The 16022-nt window shown below is 29.8% G+C and overlaps 4 protein-coding genes across 7 annotated transcripts; all 4 read left to right on the top strand.

Moving 5' to 3' along the window:
* The first annotated feature begins 149 nt into the window (after positions 1-149).
* Positions 150-8598, top strand: sp3 (phosphatidylinositide phosphatase spermathreecae). Of its 2 annotated transcripts, XM_011647256.3 has the most exons (13): positions 150-550; positions 814-1190; positions 1272-1538; positions 1840-1994; positions 2107-2279; positions 2339-2531; positions 2624-2951; positions 3053-3123; positions 3321-3545; positions 3997-4218; positions 4365-4678; positions 4764-4973; positions 5108-8598. In XM_011647256.3, exons 1-13 carry the CDS (start codon positions 454-456, stop codon positions 6106-6108), a joined length of 3633 nt encoding a protein of 1210 aa, XP_011645558.2. In that variant the 5' UTR covers positions 150-453; the 3' UTR covers positions 6109-8598. The 2 variants fall into 2 exon arrangements, with proteins under 2 accessions (XP_011645558.2, XP_088937343.1); XM_089081217.1 differs by lacking the exon at positions 3321-3545 and having other exon boundaries at positions 152-550.
* Positions 8599-8805: 207 nt separating this feature from the next.
* On the top strand, positions 8806-11881 carry LOC105432442 (rRNA N(6)-adenosine-methyltransferase ZCCHC4). Of its 2 annotated transcripts, none has more exons than XM_011647254.3 (5): positions 8806-9011; positions 9160-9704; positions 9838-10531; positions 10606-10865; positions 11133-11400. In XM_011647254.3, the coding sequence occupies exons 1-4, from the start codon at positions 8852-8854 to the stop codon at positions 10857-10859; spliced, it is 1653 nt and encodes a 550-aa protein (XP_011645556.2). In that variant the 5' UTR covers positions 8806-8851; the 3' UTR covers positions 10860-10865; positions 11133-11400. The 2 variants fall into 2 exon arrangements, with proteins under 2 accessions (XP_011645556.2, XP_088937475.1); XM_089081349.1 differs by lacking the exon at positions 11133-11400 and adding an exon at positions 11752-11881 and having other exon boundaries at positions 8808-9011.
* Positions 11285-12574, top strand: LOC105432443 (neurophysin 1-like). Its single transcript, XM_011647255.3, has 3 exons — positions 11285-11420; positions 11752-11956; positions 12352-12574. The coding sequence occupies exons 1-3, from the start codon at positions 11298-11300 to the stop codon at positions 12471-12473; spliced, it is 450 nt and encodes a 149-aa protein (XP_011645557.1). The 5' UTR covers positions 11285-11297; the 3' UTR covers positions 12474-12574.
* A 992-nt stretch (positions 12575-13566) lies between these two features.
* Positions 13567-15968, top strand: HtrA2 (HTRA2-related serine protease). Of its 2 annotated transcripts, none has more exons than XM_089081460.1 (7): positions 13567-14118; positions 14201-14312; positions 14527-14613; positions 14689-14883; positions 14959-15103; positions 15245-15398; positions 15773-15968. In XM_089081460.1, exons 1-7 carry the CDS (start codon positions 13703-13705, stop codon positions 15933-15935), a joined length of 1272 nt encoding a protein of 423 aa, XP_088937586.1. In that variant the 5' UTR covers positions 13567-13702; the 3' UTR covers positions 15936-15968. The 2 variants fall into 2 exon arrangements, with proteins under 2 accessions (XP_088937586.1, XP_011645555.3); XM_011647253.3 differs by having other exon boundaries at positions 13568-14118; positions 14201-14306.
* The last annotated feature ends 54 nt before the right edge of the window (positions 15969-16022 follow it).

Genomic DNA, 16022 nt, shown 5'->3' on the forward strand with positions numbered 1-16022 from the left:
GAAAGCTGAATTTTTATACTTAAGAAACACATCGTCTTTTTCTCGACGTTTAAAAAAGCGTAGCGTTAAAAGAAAAAAATTATTAACAAATGTGCGAAACAAACATTGTGAGATCCCGCTTCAATTATTCATATACTACCAATCAGGTCAAGAACGACTCTACAATCATACGAATCGGGAAAGCGCTTCGTCGAAATATCGAGCGACTGGCTGCCTCGTCGTCATGCCTATTGAGGAATAATAGAATTGATTCGCGTCTCAACTCTCTCTCTCTCCTGAGCAATCGCTCGTCGTCGTTGCCTTTTACATCGAAAAGCATAATCGGCTGAGTCGCTGAGTGTTAGTCATTGAGCAACATGGCGAGCGCTCAATGGTGGTAGGTGGATATTTTGCACGACGCGGAAACGTCACACATGCTGTCCGTAGCTGTCAAACTCGTAGGGAAGCAGAAGAATGGAGCTGTTTCGTACTGACACTCATTTTATCTTTGTGAAAGAGAGGCACAGCCTCTGGTGCGACAAGTTTACCGGCGAATTCGTCGCGAAATCAGGTGGGTATGCGTATAATTCTGACATAAGTGAGTGCACACGAAGCGTCACTTTTGTGAAAAGTGATCTCGACACCGCGTGAGTTTCGAGGACGCGAATTATTAATTTCATTTCACGCGAAAACATGTGTGTATTATATTTTTATAAAAATGTATACGATCATAATGTTTCTGATACTTAATGAAAGAAGGTTTTATTCGAGATTTAATAGTAATATTTAATTATTTCGGTGAATGTGATTTGGATTTGGCGATGGATTTTGCAGATTGGGAATGGGCCACGCCGAAGGACTTAGAATGCCTGGGAATGTTTTACGGAATAGTGGGAAAAATTGAACAGACATCGGTATTAGAGTCTCGCTTGATGCTCATAAAGGATGTCACGCCAGCGGGTGAATTGCACGGTGGTCACGTTGTTTACAAAATCAAATCCATTGCATTTTTACACTTTGGTATGGAGAATATGGATATTGGCTTGTTGCCTTGCAAGAAACATCAATATGTATTGAAGAAAAAAGGGAGCAGTGGATTGTTTGATGTGCCACAGAAAGCAGCTCTGGCAAAAACTTGGGGCACAATTAAGAATGCTACAAATACTATAAAAAATACCACGCAACATGCTGCAGCATTGGCTACATCACAGGTAAGGAAACTTAGAATTATTGATATTCATAAAATTTGTATTTAATGGCTCACATAATTTATAAACTCATTGTTTCTATAGATGAAGTCCACAGTTATAAAACGCAGCATTGTGAAGGATAAAGAGAGATTTGAGAAGAGAATATTGGAAGAGCTGAATAAGATATTTACTGAAACTGATTCATTCTTCTTCTGCCAAACTGGTGATATTACTAACAGCTTACAGCGACAATGTATAATAGAATCTCAACAAGGACAAGATTATAATCAGGATAAGCCATTGTGGCAACGTGTGGATGACAGATTCTTCTGGAACAAGCATATGTTACAGGATATTATTAATCTGAATGTTAACATACTTTTTATTTAATCTTCATTTTTATCTACAATTGACTCCAGATAATAAGTTGGTAGAGATTATGTCCATCAGAAGTATTTTATAATATTGCTATATAATTATATTAATTATATTAATTATATTAATTATATTAATTGCATGTAATGGTACATAAAATTATATAAAGACTATTGTTTCTTATTTATAATTCACATGCAGATTTATCATCTGAGGTCAATTGTATAACATCTAATCTATTTAAAATTGATATTTTATTATATTATACCTCATTTGCTTATATCTTATTCTGCAGACAGATAAAGCAAATTGCTGGATATTACCTATCATTCAAGGTTATGTCCAAATAGAGAAATGTATAGTTGAAGTAGGTTTTGATGAGCAGCCACAACAAGAGATATTTAATTTAGCAATTATATCAAGAAGGAGTAGATTTCGTGCTGGAACTAGGTGAATTTTGATAAATAATGAGCTTAGATAATAATGCATGACACACGAATTTTATTCAAAGTTAAATATACTATGATTAGAAGAATGTTATTAAATATAATATTACACACAGATACAAGAGACGCGGAGTAGATGATGATGGCAAATGTGCAAATTATGTTGAAACTGAACAATTAGTGTGGTATCATGATCATCAAGTGTCTTTTGTACAAGTACGAGGAAGTGTGCCAGTGTATTGGTCTCAACCTGGGTATAAATATAAACCTCCACCACGGATTGATAAAGGTATGAGCAAAAGAATATTTTTTTACGCGAGTAAGATTGGATTATTTTCAATATCATAGATGAAGCTGAGACACAAATAGCATTTGAAAAGCATTTTGATGAAGAACTTACGTTGTACGGGCCTATTTGCATTGTTAATCTAGTAGAACAATCTGGCAAGGAAAGGATCATTTGGGAAACTTATAGTAACCATGTATTTAACTATAATAATCCAGATATAACGTACACTACTTTTGATTTTCACGAATATTGGTAAGTATCTAAGTAAATAAATATAATTGCTTACTCTCATGCTTCTCATCCTCATTATGAATCACATTTAAAAAATTTTGTATTTAACACAGTCGAGGAATGCATTTCGAGAATGTATCTATTCTGGTTAATGCATTAGCTACAGTGCTAGCAGATATGGGTTACTGCTGGCGCGATAAACAAGGTACGATTTGCATGCAAAAGGGTGTATTTCGTGTAAATTGCATAGATTGCTTAGATAGAACAAACGTGGTGCAAACCGCGCTGGGTAAAGCTGTTATGGAAATGCAGTTTTCAAAACTGGGGCTAATACCACCTGATGGTACTCTGCCTGCAAATATAAGGCAAACTTTTCAATCGCTTTGGGCTAATAATGGAGATATTATTAGCAAGCAATATGCAGGAACAAATGCTTTAAAGGTCTGTACATCTCAAATTGCTCATGCAGTCTGTTTTAAATTATTTTAAAAATTATTAATTTTATTTTTAATAATTTCTTTACGATTTATTTCTATTTATAGGGAGATTATACACGTACTGGGGAGAGAAAATTTACTGGACTGATGAAAGATGGCATGAATTCCGCAAATAGGTAGAATTTTGCATGTTCTATCTTACACATTTTTTATTTGTTTAATTTTCCTCACTTCCTATTTTTTCTCAATTATTTCCAACATCTCACATAACACAGACTTCTATTTCTACTTAATTTCGAAGATGATATCCCAGAGTTAAATATTTGAATCTTGTTCTACAGAACCCTTACATTATCCTTTCATTTTCCCATAGATATTATCAACAACACTTTACGGATGACTTACGTCAGGCGGCGATAGATACGCTGCTAGGAAACTCGATTGATGTTCACCAACTGAATAATGATTGGTCACACTATTTAGATATCCTTGATAATTGCTGTCTTGAACTTATACCTATGAAACCACCAAATATACAACTTCAACTTGCTACTCATCCTGACTTCCTTTATGCCACTGCTCTATATAATTTAGCAAGGTTCGTTGCTTGCTTTTAGCTTAATTTTTGAAAAATATACAAGAAATATGTATCTTTGAGAATTAATTTAATTATTGATTACTTGATTATATGTTAAATTATGTGGCGTAAAAAGAAATGCTTTATTATGCTACTGTCAGCATGAGAAGTTGTTTTTATTATGTTATGAAAATCCTTCTGCATGTTTAATCTTGACCTTCTATTTTTCTTTTATTTGATTAAACATTTTAATTTGGTCCATATACATATAAAGAAAAATCATTTTAAATACTACAATTAAATATAAGATAAATTGTTTTCTCTACTTTAAATAATTTATTTCACAAAGCATGATTTATTAAATTCTCTTGAATAGAACACTTTTTTAATAAGTACTTTGTCTCTGAATCATTTTTTAATTTCGAACATGTTAGTTATACAATTAGAAAATGCAATTAAAATGTTTTTGCAGATACTATTTGAATCGCTTTAAGGATGTCTATAGACAAGCAACGATTGATATGATGTTGGGAAATTCGGTGAGCGAGGAAATGTTCCTAGAACGTACAGATGAAGAAGATAATGCAGCGACTGCAATTCATGTGAAATTGCTGATTGAAGATTGTAAAAAATTATTAATACCTGATCCGGAAATCATTTTAGGCAGTTGGGGAGTTATCGATGCTGATCCTGTGTATGTATGAATAATCAAATTTTACATAATACATTCATATTGTACACTTGCATGTGTGTGTATGTATATGTATATATATATATATATATATATATATATATATATATATAAAATCTTTTTTTAATTAAATTTTTAATTTTACTTAGTACTGGTGATCCAACAGAGACGGAAATGGATACTATTTTGATATTAACTCGAGATAGTTATTATATTGCCGACTATGATGATCAAATTGATAAAGTTACAAACTATCAACGAGTCTTATTAGATGACATCGTATTAATTGAATTTGGTCAACCTGAAAATATGGTCTCATTCTTCAAAAATAAACATTATCATTGTATTAGAATCAATTATAAGGTAAATGGCGAGTACGGTTACTTTCATATGTTTCGTAGTACAAATTTAAGGTTTTTCAATAATATGGCGGTTGTGATCAAAACCGAAGAGGAAAGTATAGGTGAGAAAATATATTCTTTATTTATAATATATGTACATTATAATAATTTTGTACAAACTTTACGTTCCATATTTTTAAAATGCAGAATCTTTAAAGGCGATTTGTGAAGCAATTTCAGTAGCTATGGAAATAGCAAATTTGCCAAAAGTTCCCATAGCTATGAATGTTACGTTAGATAAAAGAAAGAGTAAATTAGTAAATGTTAAGGGTTCTACTGGATTATTGGATATCTCATCATTTCCAGAATTGACAAGAAATGTATCTGAGACACAGCTGCTTGCTCTGAAAACAGCAGGTTTGTTTTTAAATAATTTCCATTATTTTTACACACACACACACACACACGTATTATATATATATATATATATATATATATATATATATATATATATATAATGCACAAATGTTCACAAAAATAACTATCTTTAGGTACAAAAGCTTTAAGCAATATGTCGGAGCAATTTAGCAAATTAAACAAACTGAGTCAGACTTTCAGCGCAAAGAAACCAATTGATTTAGCGAAGAGTATAAGTAATAGAAAAATAGAAAAATTATCGAAGCCGATCTTTACTGTTGGCAACAGAGATATCTCAGGCAATGTAAAAGAGAAAAGTAACAGTAGTAGCGGTAGCAGCAGCGATGACGAAAATATCGAAATGACATATATGCACATCGAGAAACCAGCAAACTTCAGTCATGACAAGAATTTGATGGAAGCTTATACTCCACTGATTGGTATTATTATGGGTGTGAAAAATACTAATGTTGTAGATGGCAGTGTTTGTGATACCAGCGTAAATGAGGAATTATCTACAATGAGACATAAAGACGTGAATTTAAATTCGAAACCCGATATAGCTATCGACGCATTGCATCTGATTCCGCAAACTGGATCTGGTACTAGCACTCTCAGTGCTTCGCCGCAGAAAACTACGGCGACTACACCGGAGATAACAGTTTACGATGTAGGAGATAATTTAGGCGAGGAAAGAGAACGAATGATGCCATTATCTACCTTAACATTTTCTAAAAATATCAGTCATTCGACAGGAGATGTTGATAATAAAACGTTATCGACCAGCATTAAGAACACTACTCTTCAAACAGACAACAGGTTGGATGAGAAAAAGAGATCAGCTTCTGATCAGGACTTGACGCTGAATATTACATCATCTCAAAGCGAATCTGCCTTAAAATCTATAAAGGAAAATATCGCAAGTGTTACTAGTCCAGTAGCATCCACAGCCAAAGATATTCTATTGCCGTTTTCAAAATTTGCGAAAGGTGTTCAAACATTAGGAGCTAATTTAGATCCCAGGAAGCTGAAAACAGGCCACGTAATGCGAAATTTGTCAGAACATCATATGGAAGAGCGTCAAAAACTTCAAGAAAAATGGGCTTCTTGCCAGTCTAAACTTATTGCTTTATAAATTTTGATCACCCGAATATCAGCTTTCTGAATGTGATCCATTAATTATCAATTTGGAGCTTATTGATGATTGTGTGCTCGTAAATATTAACAATATTTGCGAATATTAGTATTTACGTAAATATTATTATATTAATATTTACGAATATAAAATGTATTAGAAATGCAGTATATCAGCGACATAAATGCTCTCACGCAAAAAAAAAAGAATAAAGTATTAAAGCGTTGTATTATAGACAATTTTATTATATATAGATTGCATAATTTAATATGAAAAAATATCACATAGAAAATAGCAAGTTTCGACTATACGTTTTGTAGAAAATCTTATAAATCGATCTCACTGCACCTATTTTTACGTATTTTCCACTCCACGTATATAGCATTATTGATGTGAAACATACAAGACACTTTCTATAGAAAAAAGCTGTTTCTATATTATAACAAAACAAACCTACAATTAACGCAGAGTACAATGTAGTCAATATTTATTCGTAATTAATTTATTTGAAAAATTAATATTCAATATAAAAAAATACAATTGACAGGTGAAGAATTTCTGTATTGCTATAGATTGTGCTGTTTTTTTAGAACTATTTTTTTGACAAGCCAACATCTATACAAAATATTTATTGTACATTTGCTAAATTTTTGGGATATATTTTTACATTTTTAATGGCGATTTTCTGAGACTAATCTATTTAATGCGACCAATCTGTATTATAAAAAAATACTGATTCAATATATAAATATTTTTTAATTGAATGTTTTATTCTTACTGCATCATAAGTCTTACATTAGTATCCAGATTTCATTTTTTAGCAGAAATATTTTATTCGTATAATATACGTAAATTTTGTATTAAAATATAAAATGAGTAATGTAAAATGCAGATGAGACGATTTATTTATATGGGAAGTCGGAGAAAGAAGCTTTATAGTCAATTATGTAAATAAAAAGAATTATTTAAATAGTTTAGTAAAATCTACATACGTATGGAATTAGTGATAAAAATATGTTTGAGATATATGGTTACCAAACATAGAACAAAGACACGTGTGACTATTCTTATACTTATACTTGTTAGTTTTTCGAGAGATTATGTGTTAAAATTTTCTGAAATCACATAGTTGATATAATTGTTTTGAAGTCAAAAAAGAGATAAATAGAAAAATTAAAAATTTTGATTAAAGAAAACATTGATTGAGTTATAAATTTATAAATATTATATATATATATATATATATATATATATATATATAAAATATACAAAATAGTTGATATAATTTAGGCGTGCAACAGCAGAACTGAGTAGTGAATTTGTATATCTGAAATCGCATTTGTATTAGTGTTATAATTTTAGATGCTTTAACAGTTGTTACAAACTTCATGTACAAGTATTTCAAGAGGCAACAAATGCAGTATTAAATCGAGTGTATGCTTATGAGACTGCAGAATACATTTTCTTTCATTTATATGTACATCAATGATATAGGAGGATCAGGCGTAAGGAAAAACATTGCGTAAATTTTATTATAGAGAACTTATAATATGACTTTACATTGCCCACTGATGTAAATAGGTACTTTATTTTGATAGTTTCCATTCCCCGTTAAAAACACGTTTTGGAAACACATCGACATTAGTAATAATCCTAAGCTCATATTTTTAGCGGATATTCTTTTTACTGTCAGCAATAGTCTGTGATACAATTTTACAGAATGCGCACAAGTTAAACTCACAAGCAGAGTTTATGGAATGCGTGCATTCGAAAGGATATTTGCAATGTTTTAGGATAAGAATGAAATAGGCTGTTTCCAAATACATTCTTGAAGGATCTTAATTTTGATTTAATTCACGCAAGCTCTTATTATATGGACTTGCTACTATATTAGTTAAAAAAAATTATTTTAATATCTTAAATTCTGTTTAATGAATGCAATGTAAGGTCCAAATGCAAGTTTATTAACTGTGTGATATGTGCTATGTAATGTAGCTGCAATACTACGAATAATCTGCAAAAAATAGGTGAATTGTCAAAAGTTTATTTTATTTAAAATTAGATCGCTAATATCCGAGATAATCAATTTATAGAAAAAAATGTGTTCTTCTTTTTCTCTATTCTTTTTCTATCTTTTCTCTAACAGAAAAAATATTTTTTAATTTTTTCTTGAACGAGAAAAATAAAAATTAGTATGTATCTGTATGTGCGCGCGCGCGCATGGTGTGTATGCGTGTATTACGTGTGAAAGAGAAAGGCATAATAATAATAATCAATTATTTTTTAATTCACCTATTTTTTGCGAAATAAAAATTCTAATATCGGAAAAAGCATACGTAAAAACTTTAGTGGCTTGATATGCCCTTTTCATGTATCTGCTATTATGTTTCCAAGAAATAATAAGAAAATTCGCATATACACCAGCGACATCACGTTCACAGCACTTGTAGAACAAATAATAATAAAACACATTTTTGACTTGCGACAAAATTCAATTTCATTCAAACCTTTCAAATGAATCAATCATCGAACTTGTTAAATATTTCTATTTTTATTACAATTTAAAATATTTCGAAATCCCATCTAGATCTAAATTGTTATTTTTTTATTTTGCTTATAATTAACAATTAATATAAATATTTGAAACAATTATAAGAATTTTGAGTCAATTAAACTTTGAGCTAGATGATTTATATTTGGCGCCAAGTGGTTCAACCAACCAACCAGTAAAAATCATCGTGAAATGTTGTGCCATCTAATATATGTATTCTCAACTAGGATAATAGAACCTAAACTTACCTGTAACAGCTGTAAATTGTTTATGTATGCACACAACATGAGTGACCCACGTGGTGTGGAATATTTATGGGAAAGTCTTGCAAATCACCCGCGATGTCCTCATGGTAATTTTCACATTTGTGCACATTTAAATTTATTACTTCTATATAAAAAAAATTAATTTGCCGAGGAAATGCCATGTTTCGTGTTGTATATTCCTTTAGTTTTATATATTCCTTCATATATCTAGATAAAATTAATTCTTTTATACAGGACCAACATTATTATTTGGTAGATATATCAAGGGTGAAATAGATAAATTTTATGCATGTTCTGCCTGTCGAGATAGAAAATTATGCAAATTTTATTTAAAATATGATCAAGAATTGTCTAAATCTCAAAAACATATGTGGGAATTGGAAAATAAGAAGTTTGTTCGACGTTACATTCATCAAGAATTGTATATTCGTTTTAATAAACTCAAAACAGAACCTGTGACAAAGCGATGTTACTGCCATAGTTGTGAGAAATTAATATTTAATTTTGAAAAAGACGACCATATAGATCACGAAATTACAGAGCATTTAACTGATTATCAAATGCATCATCCAACGGAGCTTTTAAAACCTTTAGAGAATGCAAAGAAGGAAGCGCAATATTTATTTTCTAAGAAATCCACAGAAGATATAATAAATATGCTCTTGAAACTTGGAGCTAAGCAAGTTCTTTGTATCGGAACGCCAAGAATACATGAATATATAATCGAATATCATATGGATCAAATGTCTTCTCTTCTTTTAGACTTTGATGGAAGATTTGTAAGTATTTTTGAAAACTACAGAAATTATTAATTATGTTAAAGTGTTATATAAATATATATATTAATCTCAACATAAATTATTTACATAAATTATTTAACATATTTAAATATGTTTTTATATATAATTTCAGCATAATTTTTTTGGTCCATTGGATTATTGCTGGTATAATCTTTTTAATCATCACTTTTTTAACAAAGATGCCATTGGTATATTTAAAGATTTTCTTACTCAAAATGATGGAAAGGATACTTATTTAATATGTGATCCTCCATTTGGTGGTCGTGTGGAACCGATATCATACACCATACAGACAATATCTGACCTATACAAAAAATTGAATAAACATGATGATTTGTCTTTAAAAATTATGTTTATATTTCCATATTTTATGGAACATATAATGAGAGAGAAAAGTAATCCACCATGTGTGACTGGTGGCTTGAAAGACTTGAAAATGTCTGATTATAAAGTGGATTACGATAATCATCCCTTATTTATATCAGAAAAACATGGAAAGAAATATGGTTCTCCAGTGAGAATTTTTACGAATATACCATTGAATCTACTAGAGCTTCCTATGTCTGATGGATATAAATTTTGCAAACACTGTGAAAAGTGGGTTTCCGGTGAAAATAAGCATTGCAAGAAGTGTAAGGAATGTACTTCCAAAGATGGTCAAACGTACAAGCATTGCAACATATGCAAACGCTGTGTGAAGCCTACTTGGAAACATTGTCAAATTTGTAAAAGATGTATGTTAGAGAAACATATATGTGGCTCAATACCAATTATTACAGGAAAATGTTTTAAATGCGATGAATTAGGTAAGTGCCGGAATATTCATTTCGATGAATATATTAATTATTACATCTGTTATTAATATTTTATTTATTTGTAGGCCACACTAGAAAACAATGTCCTAATTTATCTTCTACTAAAATTACAACTGACAATGAGATAAATATAAAGAAAGACAAGACAATCAAGAAACGCAAAATAGATCGTGGATTAAAAACATCGCCAATTAAGAAGAGCAAAATTGAACATTCCAAGAAAGTTAAACAAGAAGCTTTCATAATCGATAAAAATAAAGTCTTAAAATTAAAAAAGAATAAAAACCTAAAAAATAAGAAACTCTCACGAGTAAAATAAAAAAGTGTAAGTTTATTTATGTAACAATATGCTTATGCTAATTATATGAAATATACATATGGATGTATGAATATATACATATTATAAGAAAGATTCGCAAATATATTTTTATTTCTTTCTCTGCATATTTTTCAAATCTTATTCTGTAAAGAAAAATAGAAAAAAATAGAAAAACTATTCCCATAACAATACATGGAGGAACAACATCTTATTATTCACCTTATTATACATCTTTATATTCTCACATAAAGATGGGATTTCTATAATCTTTAGAGTGCTGTGTTGCGAGTGGAAATATTCCCGAATACCCAGAAGGAATTTTAAGTACCAAGTTTCAATGATATAAATAACTGAGGAAACTTCTCGAGATGCAGAAGTGTCTTTCCAATCGTCCGTATATCATCTCGCACAACATCGCACAACAAAAATATACTCAGAATGTTAAAAAAGATTGTTGTTTTTGCAAGTTTGATTTTCCTAAGTTATGCTTGTTTAATTACGAATTGTCCTCGCGGCGGAAAGAGAAGTGATCTCGCACCTTTGGGAAATGTTGTACGGGAAGTGCGTTATATTCTTTGTTATCATCACATCACATTGTCTATCTTTTACAATATCACATTCTTTAATTTCTGCTACTTTTTGAAAATTTAATCTTATTAGGAATTTTGAAACTTCTATATTTAATTAATACGTCATTAAAATTTATATTTCACATATTGATCTACTTTTATATTGCTAGTTTGTAATTATTTTTCATAATTAGATTGATTTTTAATTTGCTGATAATATGTAACTGCATAAACTCCTATAGTTTATTAATGATATCTTTGTAATTTATATATAAGCATATATAATATATTTATAATTACATTATTACATATTCTTCTTTCAGTGTCCTTCATGTGGTCCCAATCATCTAGGACAATGCTTTGGGCCTCATATCTGCTGTGGCCCTAATATCGGTTGCTTCATAGGAACATCAGAAACATATCGATGCAGAAAAGAAAGTTTATATATCAGGCCTTGCATCGCTGGATACGCAATGTGCCGTGGAAATACAGCGAGATGCGCTTCAAACGGAATTTGCTGCTCACAAGGTGGGATAAATTTTTCAAAAATTTCCTAAGATTGAACGTTAAATTTCACTTTTTCAAGAATTTGTAATATAGTATTTACTCCAAATAAATAAAGTTCGTAACGTAAAAAAATTTACATTTATGTAGATAATATTTTGTTAAAAACTTTATATAGAGATTGATGTGATAGTAATTAAAATAATTTTCGATTAGAATTTTAAAAGCTATCAGTCATTTTTGTAATGTTGAAAAGTTCTAATATATATTAAATATTAAAATCGTTTTACACAGTTTATATAAATATATATATAATTTAAAAAAAATATATATATAAATATATTGAAATATCAGATGAAAATTATTTAAAGATGTCTGTTAGTCAATTTATAAATGTTTATGAAAATTATTTCATTTAGAATCTTGCTACATCGATTCATCCTGCAGAATTTCAAATGCTGTTGGCAGTGATCGAAAACTCGATGCCGATTTGAACGTGATACTCCCAGGCAACGAAGTCTCTAACGAGATGTTTCAATAATATAATTAATTAATTCCATAGATATCATTTATCTAATCTGACATTTCATCTTATAATTATACTGTGTTAACAACACAATAAAAAATAAAAATGCAAACCTACTATGAATTATTTTTTGGAGGAGAGAAAAAAAGCACTTCCTACTATTATATTTAATATAATTTTTAAAATTTTTTCAATATATTCTAATTTTTAAGCAAAAGCAACGAAAATCCTAATATAAAAATGTTACAATACTTATTAAATTAGAAACAAATAAAATTGATTACCAACTGTAGTGACTTGATTTTGTGAGATTTTGTATCATATATATGAATTAATTTTTATTTATGTGATAAACAAGAAATAAATACTGTAATGATAATATAAGATTTTTCTACATTGATGATTTCATATGATAATTTGATATGATTACGAAAAAAGTCACTCGCCCGTTCATGACATACTTCATTCGACAGTTTTGACAATTCGATGTATATATGTGGTTTGATATTAGACTAACATTAATCCTTATGTGTAATTTAAATTAAATAATCACAGATAAGCAAGACAAAGCTTAAAAGATCTCTGATCTCTTTATTATATAAAACATTATGTTAATATTTAGAAAGTCAATGTACGATAACAGTTTCACTACCATGCGATATAACATGCCTGAGTGCGCGAAATCTAGCCTCTGTAGTTGATCAATTTTTTTTTATAATTTCAGAAGTATTATAAACATTTTCGTGTTAGAATTTCTGTCTTAAAATATTTCAAAAAAACTCGCTTATAAAAGATCTCTGATAATTTTGGGACACCCTATAATGGATTTAGAGTAAATAATTTAGATTAAATGAAAAATTATAAAAAATAGAGACAAAATTGTAATATATAAGTATAAGTAAAGTTAATAAATTTAATTTAATTAATTTATTTTGTAAATTTATTACGGAAATCTTTTTTGTTTGTCCACTAATTTTACTCGTGCTGAATCCTGCAATGCGCATGCTCAACGTTCAAATTTTTGACCAATCGAAGAAATTGCACGAAGTTTACCAAAAACAATCAAGCGCGAAGATTTGAAATCGTTAAGATTTGAAATCATTTACCGAGCACCGGTACGAGAACGGTCTTTTTCTCGGAGATTTGTACGAAAATGGGAGCTCGAGGCGGTCATGAGCGTTTGAATTGTATCAAGATTGTTGATTATCGCCGACCAAACAGAATATTCGCTTGACAGTCTGAAGATGGCGTTTACCTGGACATGTATGCCGTCGATGTTCCTTGTGAGGAGCGGCACGAGTGTGCCGCGTTTCACCACGGTTATTCTCGCCAAGCCGCATACGGGAATTCGAGCGTTTCATTTACAAAAACAACAGCGACAACAATGTCAACATGAACAGGGAGTGTTCAGCAAGAAGAAAAAAAACTTCCTAACCTACACCACATTCGTCTCAGCGGCGGGTCTCGGTTACGCTTTGTATAATTGGAGAGATGATATTCGACACAGAATCAAAAGTCTGAATATTCCCTTCTTTTCCATGATACATGCCGCTTCACCGCCCGATGACATTCATCGGAACAGAGATAGATATAATTTTATAGCGGACGTGATACAGGAATGTATATCAACTGTTGTATATATTGAGATCTATGACAAAACGTAATGATATATTTTTATATCTAGCATATATCTATGATTTCATTTAAGTATATATTGATCATCATTTTTTAATTGCAAACAGAAATCCACTTATTATCAATAGGGGATCTGGATTTATCATTAGTCAAGATGGATTAATTTTGACAAATGCTCATGTTGTAATAGATAAGCCCAATACAACGGCTAAAGTAAGCGTGAGTCCATTGGGAAACTTCTTATTCTTTTTGAACAAACTATGCACACAACTATGTGCCACAAGCAATATTAGACGATATATTTTGAATTTTATAAATAATTTTTTGAAAATTTAAAATCTATCTTTAACTTAGATTATCATTTAATAAAATTTATATTAGTAATCTGTTATCATGAAAAAATTTTTTTATATTGTTTTCTTATCTTCTATAGATACAACTTCATAATGGTAGTACATATATTGGAACAGTAGAATGTATAGATATGCAAAGTGATCTTGCTACCGTACGGATAAATGCGGTAATGTTCTTATTTATATAAATATAAATATTAAAATTCTGATGATTACTAAACTTGTACTATTCAATCATGCAGACTAATTTGCCAGTAATGAAACTTGGTTCTTCAGCCAATATCAGATTGGGAGAGTTTGTAGTGGCTATTGGTTCCCCGTTGGCTCTTAACAATACTATAACAAGTGGAATAGTGAGCAGTATAAAGAGAGAAGGTAGACAACTTGGTATACGAGACTCGCACATGGAGTACATTCAAACGGATGCAGCAGTTACTGTTAAGTTTTGATTCTTGAAAAAAATATGTGTTATGTCATACTTTATATGATTAATAAATATTGTGTTTCTCTAGTTTGGAAATTCGGGTGGACCTCTTGTGAACTTGAATGGAGAGGCGATAGGTATAAATGCAATGAAAATGACGGCTGGCATTTCATTTGCCATACCTATAGATTATGCAAAAGAATTCTTGAAGGAATCATGTAAAAAGGACAAAGGTAATTCGAATTATTATTTTAATAGATTGAAGAAGAAAAGCCAATATACAAGCTAAACTTGATATAAACTTGGATAACTTGGATATAGACTTGGAAATTGAAATATTTCAATCCATACTGAAACAAAAATTGTTTTTGCAGACATAACAAAGACATCCAATAGAAAATATATTGGTATTACAATGTTAACTCTGATGCCAGAAATCTTGCATGAGATGCAACAATATACTGAGTTTATGAATGTTCAGCATGGAGTTATTGTATGGAAAGTAATACGCGGATCTCCAGCGTATAAGTAAGTCATAAAATAATATAAAAGTCTTCCATTATTATCATCTTAAATTTTATTTATTTGAGAATTCACTAATTTGTATAAATGTTTTTGTAATAAATGTTTTTCTTAAAAATGTATTTTATATTATCATATTTTATATTATCATATAATTTGTGAATTACAAGTAATTGAAAACAAAAAGTTTTTTACAGAATAAGTATCAAATAACAAAATAAAATAACAGAATAATTGAATATTTTTTATGAAGAATGAAATTCAGTATTTAATTATAATAATATTTAATATTGAAGAAATTGTAATAAATAAATATATATAGGACATATACATATTTATATAATAATGAAGATTTAGTTATTATCTTCTTACTATTACAGTGCTGGATTGCAACGTGGAGATATAGTGACGCATGCTAATGGCGAGCCTGTATTGAATTCAGACAATATTTATAAAGTTATAGAACAATCAGGGATTGTAGATTTGCTTGTTTTAAGAAGAGGGCATGTTTTACATGTAAATGTTATTCCTGAAGTTGTATAGTTGGATTTAATAAAAAAAAACAAATTGTGACAATTTATGTTGATAATAAAATTTATAATTATAAATTATAATTATAAATTTTATAAT

The sequence above is a fragment of the Pogonomyrmex barbatus genome, unplaced genomic scaffold, assembly GCF_055798465.1.
Source record: "Pogonomyrmex barbatus isolate J1 unplaced genomic scaffold, ASM5579846v1 scaffold1, whole genome shotgun sequence".
Taxonomy (NCBI): Eukaryota; Metazoa; Arthropoda; class Insecta; order Hymenoptera; family Formicidae; genus Pogonomyrmex; species Pogonomyrmex barbatus.